The following is a 20,026-nucleotide window of genomic DNA, read 5'->3' on the forward strand; positions in this document are numbered from 1 at the left end:
TTAATTAATTTCTATAAATTATACCATGCATATTATTTGAATACAACAAACTAAACACTCAATAAAAAATAATTCAAGCATAACTAATCCCAATATAACTTATTCTATCATAATTTATCCCAACATAACCAATCTCGGTATAACTTATTTTCAAACCAAAAGACCCCTTATTATTATTATATTTCAGCTCACAAGTTTTCATTTTTTCCCCTTAAAACCTTTTATTTTTTAAATTAAAAACTGTAAAAAAAAAAAAAAAACAGAAAAAACAGAGTGTGGTATGTTAATGTAACGGAGTCAGTGGCAAGTCGTAATTGTTCTTGAGCAACAAGCAAGCAATTTTGTGAAATGGCGACTGTATAACCCGACGCCCACGAAACTATAACAATTATTTATACATACATAAATACAAATTCTTCTTTGCGGTATTTTCTGTTGCTATTATTTTTTTTTGCTTGCAGATTGTTTGAATAAACCCTAGAGTAGAGTAGAGTAAATATGAAAGAGGAAGAAAGTGGGGCGCAAAATAGAGAGTTATATGCATTACTTCATATATCTCCAGAAGCTTCCGATGAAGAAATCAGAAAAGCTTATCGTCAATGGGCTCAAATCTATCACCCTGATAAATATCAACCTCAGGAGGTACTACATTAGTGTGTGTCTGTGTGTGTGTTTATTTATTCATTTTTTTGGCTTGTTGAGTGTATGTTTTGCTGCTCTATTAGTTTTTTTTGGAATACTTAATTTGTGTATTTGGAGTTGAAATGATGATTTACGGGTGTGCCCGGGTCAACTTGCGCGCTTGGCACTTGAATTAAAGGATAAATTATGTGTTATTGGAGTTAAATTGGGTATGTATAGAGCTAGAATGGTTCAAATCCCAGCAGAGACAGAAACACTAGGTGATTTCTTCACATTTGTTGTTTTTGGTATTATATTAGTTTTTTGGAATACTTAATTTGCGTATTTGGAGTTGAAATGATGATTTACGAGTGTTTCCGGGTCAACTTGCGCGCTTGCTACTTGAATTAAAGGATAAATTATGTGTTATTGGAGTTAAATTGGGTATGTATAGAGATAGAATGGTTCAAATCCTGGAAGAGACAAAAACACGAGGTGATTTCTTTCCATCTGCTGGTTATGGGAATGCTTAATTTTGTGTGTTTGGAGTTAAAAGGGTAATTCACTGTTGTGTACGGGTCAACTTGCACACCTGGTAGCTGAATAGAAGGATAAATTATGTGTTTTTGGAACTAAATTGGGTCTATATAGAATAGAATGGTATGTTTTGGTACTATACTAGTTTTTTGGAATCTTTGATTTGTGTATTTGGAGTTAAATGATGATTGACAATTGTGTGCGGATCAACTTACACGCCTGCTACTTGAATTGAAGGATAAATTATGTGTTTTTCGAATTAAATGGGGTATGTATAGGACGGAATGGTTCAAATCCCAGCAGAAACGGAAATGCTAGGTGATTTCTTCCTATCTGTTGTAGTCTGGATGGATAGAGTTACCTGGTACATATGTTGGTGGGAGGTGGGAGGTGAAATTAGTCGAGGTGTGTGACAGCTGACTTGAAAAAAAAATGAACAAAAGAACCGAACGGATGCAAATAGCTGACCTCCAACTAGGTTTTACTTTTGAGGACCCATAATTTGTGTATTTGGAGTTAAAAGGGTAATTCAATGATGTGTCCGGGTCATCTTGAGCTCACTTTCCGGCTATTACCTGAATTAAAGGATAAATGATGTGTTATTGGAATTAAATTGGGCTTGTATAGGAAGGAATGGGTGTCGAGGATTCGTATAGCTCAACTCCAACAAGTTTTTGGGAAACTTTAATTTGTGTATTTGGAGTTAAAGGGTAATGCACGTTTCTGTTCCGGTCAACTTGAGATCAGCTTCTGCCTGTTAACTGAATGAAGAGATAATCATGTGTTATTGGAATTAATGGGTTTGTATAGGATGGAATGGATACGCATAGATGATCTCCGACTAGTTTTGAGAACCCTTAGTTTGTGTATTTGGAGCGGAAATCATTGATGTGTCCGGGTCAGCTTGAGTTTACTTTCTGCCCATTACCTGATATAAAGGATAAATTTATGTGTGATTGGAATTAAATGGGCCTGTATAGGATGGAATGGATACCGAAGATTCTGTTATGATCTGAATTAAGAAATAGAATTTAATTTGCAATACAGATAAAGAAATTCAGATTTTTGGGCAATTTTCTGATTTATATTCAAAAAATGGCAAAATGAATATTGAATACAAGGAATTGAAATGCTGGATTAAACTAAGATAATTGTTATCCTTGAATCTACAGGTGAGAATTAGATTTAGAGTGAGAGAGAAAGAAAGAGACGAGAGAGAGAAGGAACACGAGGAATAAGAGTGAAAATACTGAAAGTTTGTTATGCCTGTAGCTGTGCTCTGTTAGGAGTTATATCCACTAAGCTATTAGGCTTGATCTGAACCGTCCAAGCTCATTAATTCCCAAGTGAATCTACACCCTCCACGCGTTATAATTTCACTGAAATCTTCCTTTATTTTCTATTTACTTCTCCACTTCCTTCTAATTAATTTTCAAGATCATAACAGATTCCTATAGTTTATCTCCATCTAGTTTTGAGAACCCGTGATTTATGTATTTGGAGTTAAAAAGGGTAATTTATTGATGTGTCTCGGTCATCTTGAGCTCACCTTCTACCTGTTACCTGAATCAAAAGACAAATTAAGTGTTATTGGAATTAAATTGGGCCCGTATAGGGCGGAATGGATACTGATGATTCCTATAGCTCACTTCCAACTAGCTCGTGGTTGAGTTTGAGTTCACCATTTTGATATGTTTTGGAACTGTACTAGTTTTAGAGAACCCCTGATCGACTATTTTTCCTTATTCGGGCTAATTGCTTAATGTATTGAGCATTGTCTTGCTTTTGATGGGATTATGCTTGGTGGTAGTCCAAAGTACCTTGTCTATCATAGTATTAGCTTTATTCATGTAGTTTCTTTTTTGTGTTATATATTACCAAATATTGTTTATTATGTTTAGATGATCGCACTGTTCTGCTGATGTTAGTGTTCTTTACATATATGCTCAGCATTACTTTCCTATTAGTTGCCATGTGTTCTTCACTGCCCTTTTTCCTTTTCATTACTATGTCTTTTGGAAACAACCTCTATACCTCCACGAGGTAGGGGTAATTAAACTTTATACTCCCCAGGCCCTACTTTGTTCCACTTTGTTCCACTGGGTGTGTTGTTGTTGCTGTTGTAGTAATTGCTTAACGTGGAATGAAATGGGTCTGAATAGAATTGAATGGATATCGAGGATTTTGGAACTAAACTAGTTTGCCTATTTTTCCTTGAGTGATAAATTACTTGTGTTGAAATGGTTCTTGATTAGATGGAATGTATACATATAACCTTCATCTATTCGACTTCAACTAGTTTGCCATTGAGGAGAAGTTGGTTGATTGATATGTCTGAACTATGACTACTCCTGTTTTTGCCTTTGATATTGGTGGAAAGTCGCTGTGCTTGCTTTAGCTCAATTTTCTTCCAAATATTTTGGATTGCAATTGGCATATTTATTCTTTTTTCTATGATTTTGTTGTTGCATTGCAATTGGCACATTGATTAGATGTAAATTCAACTTTTCTCTATGCGATTAGAAAGTTGTGAATGTTTTACTTTGTGTCGAATTTGGAATGTGGGTGCTGTTTTTCGTTTTTCTACAAGTTGGAATTGGGTTCTAGTATTCTATTTACCATCATAAGAAAAAAGAAACCCGCGTTCCCTTGGCTCATTCATGTGCTTGTTTAGTGGAGGGATACCGACTGAATTTTTGAAGACGATTATAGAAAAATTAATAGCTTGCTTAACTGGTACTGTATTTAGGATCTTCCTGAAAATGTAGGACCAAGATCATATCAATTGCTGGTGCTTTCAGGTTCAGAGTCATTATACAAGTGATTCCTGCTGAGATTGCTACATATTGGTCCTTGTGTAATTACTGCTCGAGAGTCTTCTTCTAAATACTCTGTTCTGTCTAAAGAAAGAGGGCAGAAGAGAGAAAGTGTTTTCTAATGTGGTAGAACGCCAGATCTTCAACTTTTTTTTGCGCTTCTTAGTCTCCGTGGTGGGGAATAGGGAAAGCGTACTATTGAGTTCATCAGAATCTATATCATAAAAGTGCCAATTGTAGGAAGACGTTTATATGTGTCTAGACTACTTGTTTTCCTGCTTGATGGTCAGGTTAATATCATATTCACATGTTCTGTCTGACGGGATTGTAGGGGAGGCTTCATAAGTACGGTATTACATTTTTGTATTTGCAAATGTAGGTATCTTAGCAACAACCATTATTATGGTTCAGGGCCTAATCTATCTGAAAACTAGAACGTAAATCTTTCTTATTGCAGTACTTAGGCTATTATGTTCTGAGACATTATATATGTGATTTCTTGAGATTACTATGTTTTGCTCTTTGTACAATTATTCTTTGAATTTCTTGTAGAAACCTTTTTTCATTAAAGAAAAAGGTAACAAGAGAGAACTGTCTCCTAATGGGGAAGAATATGGCAGAACTTCAGTTTTTCATGGTATTGAATTTCTTTTCTCCTCTTAGTTCAAGGGGGTTGGGGAGGTGGGGATCTCTCAATAAAAGGGCAGCCCGGTGCACTAAAGCTACCGCTATGCGCGGTGTCCGGGGAAGGGCCCCACCACAAGGGTGTATCGTACGCAACTTTACCTTATATTTCTGCTAGAGGCTGTTTCCAAGGCTTGAACCCATGACCTCCTGATCACATGACAGTAACTTTACCAGTAACTCCAAGGTGGGGATATCACAATGAGGTCAAGAAAAGCTATCTTTTTAAAATCTTAGCAACATTACTACAAGTTATGAGATAATTGCCACGTGTTGAAGTAACCTGTATGGCTTTTTTTAATTTCCTGATTATGAAGGTCAAGTTGTGAATATATAGTGGCATATTTGTCCTGTTTCAGATGAAGGAAATTGCAACAGAGAATTTTCAACGAATATGTGAAGCTTATGAAATTTTATCAGATGAGACGAAAAGACAAATATATGACATATATGGTATGGAAGGGATTAATTCTGGTTTGGAGCTTGGTTCTAAGTTGAACAAAGCTGAAGAGATCAAGGAAGAACTTGAAAGACTACGTCGTCAGAAGGAACTTCAAAAGGTTGCAGCACATCTCCGACCTTCTGGGTCAATTTTGGCAAATCTGTCATTGCCACAGTTTCTAGAGGGTGATGGCATTATGAAAGGGTAAACATCTGTACTTTCTTTTGTATTTATGTCTTATTAATTGCTTTTGTAGATTAAGATGATGATGTGGATATATGTGACTAGGTAATTCATAATCCAAATGGCATGGCATAAGCCAACTATTCCATCTGTCACATTGTACAAGTTAAAATTCCTTTGTCCTTATCCTAGATGAATATGCAAGCCATGTTCGTTTAAGTAACTTGTTGATAAGTGAATTCCTTTCAAGTATGTGAGTTTTCATTTTTGTGGAACAACGTGCATAGGAATGGTTTTTAGCTGCCCACAAGAAATGCTGGTGGATTTGGAGCTAACGAGCTTATGCTTAAATTCTCTTAGCTGCAGTATGTGCTTCTATCACACAGTAGTGAATTAAAACCAGGTTTGGGAATGGTACCATGAAGCGGAAAAGATTAGAAACAGGAATCTTGGGAAATCCTTGTTGTGAGTCCCTAATAAACTAGATGATGGTTGTTTAAGCTTCAAGAAAGGTAAAGACCATTGAACATGCACAAGAGTTGCTCTTAGAAGTTTGGTCCTAATTGTCTTCCTTGACCCCTTTTGGCTATCTCCTCAAGAGATTTTGGTTGTCGTGATCCCATTATATGTGCTTTGGTAACTTTATGCATTACACCATTGTCAACAGAGGTAATGACCTGAGCAGCCTGTTGTCTTATGGTCTGCAGCATTGAACTGCTCTAACGGAACATGTATTGTGTTGCTAGCACTAGTGTTATTTTTGTTCATAAGCAACAAAGTTTATTCTATTGTACAATATTGCAACACTATTGCTTAAGCTTTTTTAGGCATAGTTAGCAATATGTTCCTAGTAGATTTAGCATGTAATAATAAGTATATGTCAATTTTTTTTTTAAAAAAGAAGAAAAGCAAGTACTGCATAAAAAACATGTATTTTTTTTATAACCATAAAAAACATGTAATAAGCAAGTCTTTTCTGTGTAATTTTGCATCATATTTAGACCAAAAAACACATTTCAAACTTTACAAATTACAATCCACTAAGTTTCTTTCTCGGCATCGAGGCTATATCATGTAGAAAAAATCATAATTAGAAATGCTTGAGTTGTTTGTATCTGCCATTTGCCGGGTTTTCGGGTGTGCATGATATATCAACAAGTTAATAAGGCATTTGCATTGTTTAGTGCTCCAAGCAATTGATAATCAACCCTTCTAGAAGCACATAAGAGTATGAGCCCGTTTGGGATTGCTGTTACAAAACTGCTTATTTGAGAAGCACTTTTATAAAATGGCTTTTCAAAAAAGTGCTTTTAAAAAAAAGCAATTTGTGTTTGGTAAATTAATTTGAAAAGTGCTTTTGATAAACAAATTGTGTTTGGGTAATCTTTTTGAATAAGTGTTTTTTTTGAGACAAATGACCAAAAAGGACATCTATCAATAGATTTTTATTACTAAAATCAATTCATAGAGAAAATTTATTTTAAATATCTATTATAATATTTTTAATTAATTTTTTTTTATATCTATTATTTGTTACCTTTTCTTTTGGATATATTTTTACCGTGTCAATTCTAAAACTAAGTAACCACATTTATATACGTATACTACATGATAAAAAATATTTCAAATAAAATTGTATCTGTTATTTGTTATCTTTTTTTTTTTGAATATATTTTTACTGTGTCAAAATTTCTTACAAATAAGCAATCATCATATTCATATATATATATATATATATATATATATATATACACACACTGCATTGTAACAAATATGTCATTTTTCATGAATTATTAATTTAAAATTAAATATTCAAGAAAAAAATTACATGTGCTGTCAAAATACAATCTTGTAATGTGATTCATCTGTCAATTGTTATCATTAATAATAAACAATAGAAAATTATATATTCTTTAGTCATCATCATCAATGATATTTTTAAATTTATTTAAAGAAAATGAGTGAAAATAAAATAACAATATATAATCATAAAGAATTATGACGTAAATATGAATCGTAAAATTTTAAAAATCAAACGCTAATTAAACTTGTAAGATATGTTAATTAATTAATAAGGAATATATATATATTTATGTGTGTATGTGATAGGGATATTGTTGTCATAAAAAAATAATTTTCTGCTTCTGCTTCTGCTTTTTTTGAAAAGCAAAATTTTTCTGCTTCTGCTTATTGTTAAAAGCACTTTTGCAAGTTTACCAAACACCCCTCATTTTTAAAATAGTGTTTTTTTTCTCAAAATAAGTGCTTATTTTGGAAAATAATCAATCCCAAACAGGCACTATGTTAGGGCTCTTGGAGAACTAGTTACCTGAGAGTTTGCTTTCTGCTTCTGATCTCGATAGAGATGTTGTTCATTCAGCAAGTCCAAGTTTGTCTTCCATATGATTGTTCATCAATGTCTAGTTGTATAACCTCACCTTATATTGCATGTTTCTGGGCTTGATTGCCAGGATGGCTATGGCTAGTGAAGTCCAGTCTCAGATATCCAAACACAATGCTGTTGCCATTGGTGGAAATCTGGCGGTTAATGGGAACGCCGGCGGTGGTGCTGCATCTGTTGTTTTTAGACATCAAATGTCATCAGTTTCTTCAATAGAGTTTATGGGTTCTGTGGGTTTGAGAGCAGTACTAGGAGTACAAACAACTCGGTAGGATGATCCATTTTTCAATGTGTAGCAGATCTCAAAATTTTTAGCCAAATATTGACCTGTTCTTTGTCTCATCAGTCATATATCAGTTCACTCTACGGCAACAATGGGTCTTGCCATGTCCTTAAGAGATGGTTCTCTTAATCTCTCCAACACTTGGACTCGCCAGCTCTCTGATACCGCTCATGGAAATGTAAGCTATTTTTGAGTTTTGATACATATCTCGAAGCTTAAAAATAATTTTTTCATAACTGCTACTATTCTTTATGCTTCGTGCCTGCAACTTAAGTCGGAAGGTTGTGATCTTTTTGACCATACATTCTGGAGCATACTCATTTAGGAGCTGAGGCTTGAAATTTCCACGCATCTGGCATTACTGATATCCACTCATTAACTTATCAAGAAAATCTTATATTTTTCCGTTTCCCCTTTCAATTTTTTTCAGATACATCTTTCATTAGGTCCAGAGTCATCTATAGCTGTTGGATGGCAGAGGAAAGGGCAGAAAAACTCTGCTTCAGGAGAGATCAAGGTTCCACTTTTCTGCTCTAGCTCTAAAGACATTTATCTTTTGATTACGCTCTCTTATAAAAGCTAATTTAAGAGTTTTTGTTTCCTATTTAAGACTTGCCCATGTCATCATTGTTTATTCTTGAACTGCATGATTACTGGCTGACACTTTCTTTGGTCTGGTTATGAGGGATTCTCTACTTGCGTTTTGAAGTCCACACGAACGGTAGTGCTCTAGATATTTTCATTGGTTTTGTTGAAAACAGATGAATTTGTGTCATCTGCTTGTTGATATGGAATTAGGACCCCTTAATGGTTAGTTTACTCTGTGTTGCTGGGACTCTCTGAAAATGCCGCCGGTTGAGTGGTGCACTAGTGACGGTCCAACACGATGCGTTAACATTTTTTTGGAGAGTGCGAGCAAACATATAATTTACTTGTTTACTCAGCACTTACTTTTTACTGGACAACCCGAACACACACCAATTAATTGTAAATCCAGCATGATCTCCCTACACCTGAGTAACGCTTTACATTTTTTGGTCATAACTTGTGTCTCAAAAACCTGACCAAACTGTTGAATTAGATTAAATGGTTATTTAGATTGCTATGTTACTTTAATATCAGTTGTTTGGTTTATTATCCTATTTGGAAAAAAAATCTGTACAGAACTGAGAATTCCTGATTTAAAATTAAAAAAAAGGAGGGAAGTAACCATTATGTATTTAAAGAAAAAGGAAGAAAAGGCACTTTTAGTTTCAGCCTTACTTGAATATTCTGCTGCCAAATGTGGAAATAAACTTGTATGGATTGGTTCCCCTTGAAATGTGCCCTTACAGTGGGTTGTTCCTTTATAAAAAAGATTGGAAGGAACTTAAAACTTTCCAAACTGGATAAGCTGGTTGAGCTCTATTCAAGGTTTTTGCTTGGCTTCTTCTTTAAAAATAAGATTATGATTTCTCCCACCCTCACTCCCACTCGCATTAGTTTGTTTTAGGGCTATAGATGTTCCACAAAGTTCCGACTAGCGCACTAGCAGGAACAGGGAAAAGTTAGCAATGATAGTATTAGGTTCTGTAATAATGTGAACTGTTCATGTTCCACCCTCTAATTTTCCTTTCTTTCGTGTAAAGAAATTAAAATGAAACATATTTCAAACTATGTGTCTATTTGTGCATATAATGCAAATATAATTTACTTGCAACTTCATGTTCTGTCAAAGAGACTTCTTCCTACTTTTAACAGATTCAACATGACAAGTACATTGGGTTCAAATGATATTAAGTAGCATTAGTCATTAACCTGCCTTCATGAAGCTTCTTAACATTACCAATTTTGAGAGACTTTGAGCATTCTTTTATCCATATATAATTTGCATCCAACATAATGCAGCTCGGGACAGGGTCATTTGGTGCAACTGCTCATTACACCCACCGCTTTTCAACAAAATCTCATGGGCGTCTCGGAGCCAGAATCGGAAGGTTCATTGATGTCAATAATTCCTCATTTCTTTATTGATTAGTATTCGACTTATCACCGTTACTCTGTTAAAGTTGAAGGTCCTAAGCCTTGACATTCGGTACTTTTTTGCTTATATAAACTAAACGATCTGTGGTCTGAAAAAGCTAATGAGTGCCTTGTAACTTGATGTGTAGCAATGCCGTTTTAGATTTATTTTGTTGAATGATCAAATCTCTCTGATCTTTCATCTTCATGTATCTAATATTGGATAGTACACATGGTAATGGTGATGACCAAGGCATAACTTTTACCTTATAAAGAAATGGTGATGACTAAGGCCTACTACTTGATTGTATCTTGAGTAGTCAATACATAACTTGCATTAGGTAATGTTTTAAATTCTCGGTATGTAATCAGGTTTCTGTAAAAGCTGGTTATAAATGCGATTTCACATTATCTTCTTGTTCGTTTACTTTATTGTTCCCTCATAATTTTTCTGGTATTAGGTAAAGCTTTTACGAACTTGTGGGAAGAACAAACCTGCTAGTATCTTGGAAAAAAGGCATTATCAGATTTCTGTAAATGCTGATTATATAAGAGCTTTCACATTATCTTCTTGATTGTTTACTTTATTATTCCATCACATTTATTCTGGTTTTACCCTGGTATTAGGTAAAACTTTTACCAACTTCTGGGAAGAGCAAACCTCCTAGTATCTTGAAAAAAAAAACGACTCATAGCATATCTAAACCAGTTGAAATTCTTCGTATTTTCTGTTCTCTAGTTCGAACCAGGAACGACATTTCTCTTGCATTTTCAGCTTATTTTTTTTTGTATGTTTCCAGAGAACCGTATCTTCAGTTAAGCCCTAAACACCATAATCCAGGTTACTGGATTTATCTTCATGCATAATATTATCTGTTCAATTGGTAGCCTCTTCTCAGGACATTCTATATTATATTGCAGTACTGCACTTGAACTTGAATTGGGAGGTGGAAGAAAAATATCTGAATTCAGTACCATTCGGATGCTGTATTCTGTAGGAATTCAGGTATATATTGGCAAACTAGCTCCTTTCACCCTCCCCCAAGAAAAGGGGAGCTGACCCTACTTCCATCTATGCTTTTGTTAGACATGTTTTAGTATTCTGTAGAAGTCATTATTGCTAGATTGCACATGATTTTCATGTTTTTTTACGCCTCATATCCATTTTTTGCTCACAGGGAATCTTTTGGAAGTTTGAGTTACATCGTGGGGGCCAAAAGCTGATTGTTCCTGTAAGTAGTCTCTAACTTTTGCTTATGTGCCTTATTTTGGTTTCGTTCCTTTATCTTATTCTTTTCGGTTTTGCTTGTTAATGTGCATGCACATGGGTTCATGACTTCGGGTCCATATTCCCCAGGATTTGTTGCATCAACAGCTGCTTCTTAATCACGATCTTAATCAGGCACTTCCAAGATGATCAGGAGTTTAATAATGATCTAGAATTATAATGACCCTAAACTAACGCAAGATCACGTATTGTAAGAATATAATGCGGTACCTCAACCCATTGAACTGATGAAATCTCATATCGTCCACTACGAAAACTGGAATTCCTCCTTAAGAAATTGGATATCTTGTTTGATCTTATCTATTTTTGATTGGATACTAAGTATGATTCTTCTGATGGTTTCACCAAAATTCAGTCAACTATATTCAAAAAGTATGATTTAATCCAATTTGGTGAAATGATCAAAAAGTATCACAACTATGACTGGCCAGTTGACAGGTATTTTGGTTGTACTCTAACTTGTAGCCAGGAGTTGCAAATTAATTGGTTGATACAGGTGAAAGGTTTTGCTTATATTTCAAACCTAACTTCGTTTTTTGCGTTCAATGCCATAAACCATGGTGAAAATAATAGAGCATTAATCTGTCTAGGGTTAAAAACATTTTCTGGATTGGTTCTATGGTTTACCTCTGAGTGAAGCATCCTTGAAATGCCTTAGGGTGGCAGTGACGGGTGCAAGTATTGCTGGGCATTTGCTCGAACTGATCTGCCCCGACTCCCTTTGGAATAATTCAGAGGCTTTCTAGTTCTGCCTACTACGTAGTCTAATCACCAATTAAATGAGTCCTAACTAAAAATAACAAGATTTCTTTTGCTTTTCTTTGAGGTCTTGCATTATAAGAAGCTTATGCACTGGCATGTTTGAGCGACTATAATCTCTATGATCTGTATTCAGCCATCTGTTGCACTCTCTTTAACCTACTTTCTTCCGGGGGGTGTCCCCAAATGAAATCGACTTTTGTTATGGTTAGTGGAGATTCTAGGTTCTTACAAATAAGTTGGCTCAAAGAACTTACCGTTTATCTAAATATTTTCCGTCTCAATCAAGATCTTCATTGTTCACGCTGTTTGTGTTTTCATGTTTGCTACATCTTGATGGTTGCAGGTATTGCTTTCTAGCCATTTGAACCCTGTTTTTGCGACCGGAGCATTTGTGATACCAACCTCACTGTATTTTGTACTGAAGGTTTGTGTTCTGTCTTCAAACTGACATTTGAAAATTTCTTCCCTGTCAACAGCTGAAAATTTGAAAGACATTTGAAAATTTCTTCATTTGGTTGAGATAGAAATCCTAGTTCTTCTGATCAACATGTCAATATCCATAGTGAGTACTTTTATGCCAGAACATTTAATTTCTTTTTTATTTGGTGACCTATGAGTTGGTTTTCCTTGGTAGTTTATAAAAGATTTTACAATTGATGGTCCATATTGCGTCTACTTATTTCCTTCCCTGGATGTTTGAAATATCTTTTCCTTGACTATTTGTTCTGAACTGTCGTGGGGCCTTTTGTTAGCAAAATGTATCGCATTGATTTTACTACATAATTTTCTTGCTTTCTTTCTTGATAGCACATTTTCCAGGACTTCAGTCTGTCATTTTTGACCGTTTTTCTCTTCTATATTTGCAGAGATTTGTTGTGAAACCTTTTTATCTTAAGCGCGAAAAACAGAAGGCATCAGAGAATATGGATAAAACTCTTGGCCAGGTAATTATACATAGTTTGGCTGACTGGCATAGTCGCATTGCTGCTACGGTGCTGCCTGAATTCTATAAATAGCTTCTCCTGTTCTTGGCAGCTAGACATTAGGATGCTTGATATAAGCAACTAGGTTTCTATCTCAAGCTAGTTGGGATTGTCACATAAATCCTCTCTCAATCCCCCACTTTTACCTTAGGATATCCCATGAGCCAACATTTTGTTTTGCACATTAGTAGTTTCTGATTGTTGATGAAGTTTGTTGTGCACTGCCTCTGATGCTATGATAGGGTATGTATATTGTTTCGTCTGTGAAGCATTCTCATGGTTCTTTTGTTGGGCTTATAAATGGATGGTCCAATGTGAAGCCAAACTCTACTGCAGCTTTTCGCCTAATGCACTACATTGTTGTAGGTTCGGGAGGCAAGGGCTGCAGCTAAGAAAGCTCAGCAACTATTGCAAAATGTGGCCAATAGGAAAAGAAGTAGACAACTAGAAACAGGTGGACTGGTTGTTACAAGAGCACTATATGGCAGCCGTACAGCTCTGAAGAACAGAAATCAAATAGAGGAAGTGAAAGATGAAGTGGCTTCTCAAATCATTGATGTCACTGTACCTTTAAATTTTCTTGTGAGCGACTCAGGGCAACTAAAGGTCCATTTTTACATTCGCCGTTCTTAATGGGTTCCTTTTTTATTATCAGTCTTAAGGACTCATTGTGTCATATTTGATGCCCTATTGCACCTTTTTTTCACTTTATATTACTTGCTTTAGATATTTAATGTTTCATTATTTATTTGCAGCTGCACGAGGGTGTAAAGAAATCAGGAATTATGGGCTTTTGTGATCCTTGTCCTGGAGAACCTAAACAATTGTATGTGGAGTACACCTTTGCTGGTAACAACTTTGAGGTAATCCTCTTCTTTCCATCTTTTTCTAACATAAGAAAAAACACCCCCTGTTAGCTAAAATTGCGGTCAAAATATTAACAGGTCATTGTCGACGATTTGGACGAGTTGGTTATACCCCAAGAATCACACCGAACTTGATGTCAAGTGAGCTGCTGAGTCTTTGTTGTTTCAGTTCACTGAATATAGACGTAAGGCTGTTGATTCCTCCAAATGAGTATGATAGTCAATTGGAGAAACTTAAGGCTACCAATTGAGAAGACTCGGATACCTCTTCAAATTTTGCATCATTTGCTTTGCCTCTGAAGTACTCTTTGTTCAATCTTACTGCCCGTCGCTCCCCTACCTGTCCTCCTTACCCTTGAAACAACAGGAATAAGAGCGCAGCGGAACTGGCAGAAAAGTTAGGCTTAGGCCCCTCCTTACCGTTAGAACTTGCAGGAATAATGGCAAAAAGAAAAAAAAAAGTGGAGAGAAAGGAGGAAAGAAATAGAGTTTTCCCACCAACAACTAGCCTTAGAAATGTTAAAATGGGTTGCAATTCCTTAGGGTTTTGGTTATAAAAAGATTGCTACAGACTGTATTCTATTCTTGACAATTTGATGAACTCAAACATTCTGCAACACGACAGAGCAAAACTGGTGCATCAAGAATGTACATCAGAAACAGAAGAGTTTTAACTAAACTTTTCCTTTCTCATTTGGTCTCACTAGTATACGCATGTTCAAACTGTTCTCTTACAGAATTCTCCATTTACAAAATTATACCTAGTCTGCATTTATGCTAAAGAAGTAATCATAGAGTGGTCGTTTGGTAGTGTATAATAATAGTGCGTAAAGTGTATTAATAGTGTTGGGATTAGTAATATTGGATTAGTTATGTCAGGATTATTTTTTATCTACTGTTCGTTCGGTTTGGTCTATTAAGAGTAGTTTTGTCTTTAACGATGCGTAGCCATGTAGTAATGGCCCTTGTATTACTAATATCATGGTTCTCTATGTATTAATTATACATTCAGTAATATTGAATAGGATGTATAACTAACACTTATCTTATAAACACATAGGCTGAAAATTCTACCAAATAAAGGACTAAATAATACCATGTCTTTTACATGTATTATATTGTCTACATCCTACCGAACGACCCCAGAATGTTAGCAATATCCAGCTTTAAACCCTGCATTGGTGCTTCTTTTCCTCTTCTGGTCATCAGGTATATGTCGGATCATAACATTGCTCCAAACAACATTCGGCTAACCTTAGTGCAGTCGATATACATACATCCCGGTTATGGCCTTTTGTCCTTTATAGTTTATGAGGCCCTATTGCAAAAGAAACAGTTTGCTGATAGTTTAATTTGCTCTAGCCTAAAAGCCTTAAGATTATTGTATGGAGTTCTGGAGTGACAACTTTTATCTATGAAAGTCGGCATATTACAAGTTTCTGGGACAACCTATATGTCTTGAGTTATGGAGAACTTGTGACGATCTAGGACGATTTGTGACTAATCCATCACGATAGCTAGATTGTATTGATTCAAATTTCTATCTTTAGTCTATAGCCTAATTTAAAATTTTAAGATATGATATAATAATAATGTCATTTAAGAAGCATTGCACCTTTTCTCTCACGTAGGTTCTAATCAACACTTATTGAACACAAAGGTGTTTGAAAGTTGGCTTGAATTATGTATATATATGCAAATGAAAAATAAGATCCACCCATTTCGAATATAGTGCGCTTAAATTTTGGATTCACCTCTTTAATGCACAAGGTGACACTTGGCGAAACAAGAGAGGAGGAAAACTGTGTCATTAAAGAATAAGACTAGAAGATTGAATGAGTGACAAATGTTGCACTCTCTTTTTCCTTTTGTTGGTAAGTGTATTAGCTGGTTGATGTTGCCATTACGTGACAGTTTTCTTCAGTAGCACCTTCACCTATTAGCTCACAAGCATGGCATGAAAGCTAGCCTGGATACAGCCTTTTAAAAGTTTAGTACTACTTCATTATCAACAACAACAACAACAAACCCAGTGTATTCCCACCTAGTGGGTTCTGGGGGGTAAGATGTACGCAGTCCATACCTCTACCTCTGATGAAGTAGAAAGGCTGTTTCCGATAGACCCTCGGCTCAAGGCACGAGATACCACACAAACACATAGTAAAGCACAGAAGCAGATTACCACTACTTCATTATCGTCATCATTATTTTTGGTGGGAAGCGTGTTATTCCGAGGTTAGACTTTTCTGCGCAAATTCAAATTAGTCTAAGCTTCAAAGAATATACTGACCATCGGATAAAAATCAAAAAAGAAAAAATCGTGTCTATTTTTGGTTTGTATCATAGTAAAATTTTTATTTGAACAAATGTACATAGATACTTGCACCCTACAAGAAACATAGTAATTTAGAAGCCCTATGGGAAAGAGTTTCTAAATATAGCCACATGAGTGGTTGGGGCTGAATAGTTATGGACACTTTTATGAAACATTAGCTGGATTTTATTTTTTCCGAAACTGAAACATTAGCTGGATTACCACATTGGGAATTTGATTTCAGAGTCTTGTTCATTACATCATACATTTAGAGGAAGTTAATCATTTGCATGGAGTTAACGTGTGATCTTTTTTGGGTGGTGGGGGTGGGTCTGCTGGGTGTGAAGTGGCAATATTTGAAACTTTAACAAGAAAAAAAAAATGAAACTTCATAAAAAAGGTTTATTCGTTTGAGAATCATTTTTTATATACTTGAGGTATGAAGTTTAAGTTTTGGAAGAATCTAACTTTAGATTTGACGGTATCAACTAACACAGTTTTATCTTACATTTCTATTACAAGGCTTGAACTAGTAATCCTCCGATCACACATCACATGACAATAACTTTACCTGTTACTCTAAAGTTATACTTTAGAGATTTGACGGTACTTCATACTAGCAAATTTGCAGACGATTTTTATATGGATAAATTTTAATTACTTAATAAATTTCGGCTATTGTTTAAATATGGATCCTAAAAGTGGTTATTTGTTTACTTGTCCCATTAAAAAGAAATAGCGAATAGTTGATCACTCAGTGATTTACCCGATGATCTTAATACCATTATTATTAATCACCCGTTATTTTTTAAATGGGCAAAATTCAGATATAGCATACTTAAGAGCCTAATTATTAGTTTTATAACAACAGTTTGATAATTACATTTTATAGCAACTTATATTTTGTATTTTTAAAAAATGTTGCTGAAAAAATACATGTATAAAAAAATTACTGCACTTAATTAACTGAAATTAATTGAGCTATATATGGTATAATTACCAATCAAACAATTATGTAGATTCCTTTTCCATTTAAAACTCTTTAAAAACGTGACATCCGTTGTAACTTGAGAATTCAAATTTTAGTTTTTCCCCATTAACAGCTGCATCTTTTCTTAGCAATTTGTTCTAAACTTACCTTGTTTTGGAAATTCAAGTATTGGTGTTGCCGAATCAAATTGAACTGATTCTTCTTCGAAATCAACAACAATTGCAAACGATGCAGTAATTTGATTGAATCAAATTCAATTGTTGATTCATCTGTTCCATTTGTTTGAATTCAACTGTCAGTTGAAAATTCAACCATTACTATTGTTTAAGGTACATAATCATTATTGTTATTCAGTTCCTTTTTTTTTAGCCATTACTGATGTGCCTATCAAGTTTTGGTTGTCGACTTTAATTTGTATGTGAAAAAATTTAAAAACAAATTCGAGTTAGATTCAAGGCAGTAGTAAAATTGAAATTCAAGTATCTGTTGCAAATTTCAGCTTTAAAGTTGTTTTAATGGGAAAAAATCAGTATTCGAATTTGTTTCGTTTGTTGTTGTTTTGATTGTTTTAACAGTAGAACAAATTGTAAACAACTTTCAAATTGAAGTTGATTCAACTATTTTCCGAAATACTAGATAAATGAATGATCGAATGTATGTGTTGAATTTGATGATATTCTATGAACTCATACAAAAGAATAAAATATCTGCTGCATATGTATTTTTAATTTGCTTAATGTTAACACCGCATATGTATTTTTGCTTTGTTGTCGAAATTCTATAGTATAAATGTATATTTGAAAAGATATTTTACTTTAAGGAAATGTAGTGTAAATATATTTTTTAAATTGAGTTGCTGGCTGTGTAACTTTGTTTGCACTTAAATCTGAAAAGTGCATGTTATAACAAGTGACATTTGACAAATATGTATAAAACATGTCAAATTACAAATTATGTATGTTTCAGATGTATTTTTTTGATATGCTTAATGTTAACACTGCATATGTATTTTTTATATGACTTATATTAACATTGCATATGTATTTTTGTTTTGTTTTTCGAAATTTTAGAATATAAGTGTATATGTGAAAATATATTTCGTACCTGTTTTACTTCCGTTTGATGGAGTATTTTCTGTATTTTTGGTTGAAAACTTTTGTTGTATTTGTATGTAACTTTAAACAAATATTATTTAAATGTATTTTATAAATTGAGATGTTGGCTGGGTAACTTTGTCTGCACTTAAAGTTGTAAATAGTGTGTTAAAACAAGTGATATCCGACAAATATGTATATTTGTTTATTTATTGGTTAAATCAAGTAGAAATGGGAAGCATACCAGTCCTTGTGAAGCACTCTGGTCGATGGACATTGTAACACCCCGTATTCAAGTACATGTATTGGCGTATTCAAGTACGTGTATTGGTCTTATTTATATGGAATTAATTTTTTATTTTATTTATACCGAAATTTGCCCGTCGATGGTTCCATGCGAAGGTTATTGAATAAGCTTTCCAACGATATAAAGATTTCAAAAACGGATAAGTTTTGGATATAATCGAGCACGTTCGAAACTATAAAACGGTGGCCGGAATATTTGGGAATAGTAAATGTGCAGGAAAATTTCCTGCACACAAACTACAGAGGCCAGCCAATTTTTTGGGTCAACTTTGAACGATCATAACTCCCTTAATATAATGAACTGGGAGAGCTGCGACCTATGAAAAGAAAGATCTTTGAGTCTTATTTCCAATGCAATTGGTTTCTTCCAAATCCAACATCTGAGTAAGGAGTTATACTCGTTTTACTTCAGCCTCTCAAAACAGATTTTTAGGGTCAACTTCAAACGATCATAACTCCTTGTACAGGATGAACTAGGTGATCTACTTTATATGAAATGAAAGCCCTTTGAATTATCTTTCCAACGATACCAATTTCACCCAAATCCGATAGCGGAGCAAAGAGTTATGGTCGATCTACTTTACCTTATCAAAACAGCCTACCAAAGGAAAGATTTGACATTATTTAAATTTTAAAGGCACTTTGGTCATTCCCTATGATATTATGGACGGGAATATGTGTATATATACATGTATATGAGTTCAAAAACTCATTTTCATCATCAATCATTGAGAAAGAACAAACCCTAGCCAAATTTCACCTTTAAATTACTTTTGATTCAACCGTAGAAATTCCAAAGTAATCCGATAATTGTGTTTGTCATTTCGAGAGCTTGGAACGGCACGTATTATTTGTGCAAACAGGATTGCATAATCAAGAGGTGAATTCTAAGGTATGAATATTGTTTGCCTTTGTTCTCTTCCATATGTATATGTGTGATAAAGAATTATATGTATTGGTTGTTATTAAAAGGTGATAAAAATAGGGTTATGGACTATTTTGCATGGTTTGGTTGTATTGAATTGTGGAAGGTGGATATGGTAATTGAGTTATGGAAGGTGGATATGGTGATATACTATTGAATTGATGATTATTTATGTCTATGACTCAATTTGGTTTAATGGATTGGTTGGAAGGATAAATGAATCCAAACTTGATATTAGAGGAAGTTGTATGAATATGCATGGCATGTGAATGTAATTGGAGTATAGGAGGGTTAAAGTGACACCCTTTATGGTGTAATTAAGGCTTACTACTTAACCACTAGTTTGGTGAATTCAAATAATTGAATTGTGATGTTTGGTCGCTAATACTAGATTGCTATATATGTTCATTGTAGATAAGTAATCCGAAAAGACGGGAAGTCCATTTGGGACTAGTATTGAAGGTTGATAGTCAGGTATGTAAAGCATGCTCTATATCATATCTTTGGCATGAAAGTGAACAATTGTTCT

At 34.5% G+C, this 20,026-nt stretch overlaps 1 protein-coding gene across 1 annotated transcript; it reads left to right on the forward strand.

Moving 5' to 3' along the window:
- The first annotated feature begins 247 nt into the window (after positions 1-247).
- LOC107867631 (chaperone protein dnaJ 13) lies at positions 248-14,560 on the forward strand. The gene is made up of 13 exons (XM_016713960.2): positions 248-642; positions 5,018-5,304; positions 7,755-7,952; positions 8,031-8,145; positions 8,398-8,484; positions 9,855-9,943; positions 10,890-10,974; positions 11,147-11,200; positions 12,362-12,442; positions 12,885-12,962; positions 13,368-13,607; positions 13,757-13,864; positions 13,946-14,560. Exons 1-13 carry the CDS (start codon positions 499-501, stop codon positions 14,000-14,002), a joined length of 1,623 nt encoding a protein of 540 aa, XP_016569446.1. The 5' UTR covers positions 248-498; the 3' UTR covers positions 14,003-14,560.
- Positions 14,561-20,026: the final 5,466 nt, after the last annotated feature.

Source organism: Capsicum annuum, chromosome 1 (assembly GCF_002878395.1).
Source record: "Capsicum annuum cultivar UCD-10X-F1 chromosome 1, UCD10Xv1.1, whole genome shotgun sequence".
NCBI classification, from domain to species: Eukaryota; Viridiplantae; Streptophyta; class Magnoliopsida; order Solanales; family Solanaceae; genus Capsicum; species Capsicum annuum.

What these genes read in the sequence shown, in the direction of transcription:
- LOC107867631 (XM_016713960.2), top strand. Translation starts at nt 499, where the DNA reads ATGAAAGAGGAAGAAAGTGGGGCGCAAAATAGAGAGTTATATGCATTA. An exon ending in CTCGGAGCCAGAATCGGAAG is followed by an intron (nt 9,944 to 10,889) that starts GTTCATTGATGT and finishes ATTATATTGCAG; the next exon opens with TACTGCACTTGAACTTGAAT. An exon ending in TTGCTGGTAACAACTTTGAG is followed by an intron (nt 13,865 to 13,945) that starts GTAATCCTCTTC and finishes AAATATTAACAG; the next exon opens with GTCATTGTCGACGATTTGGA.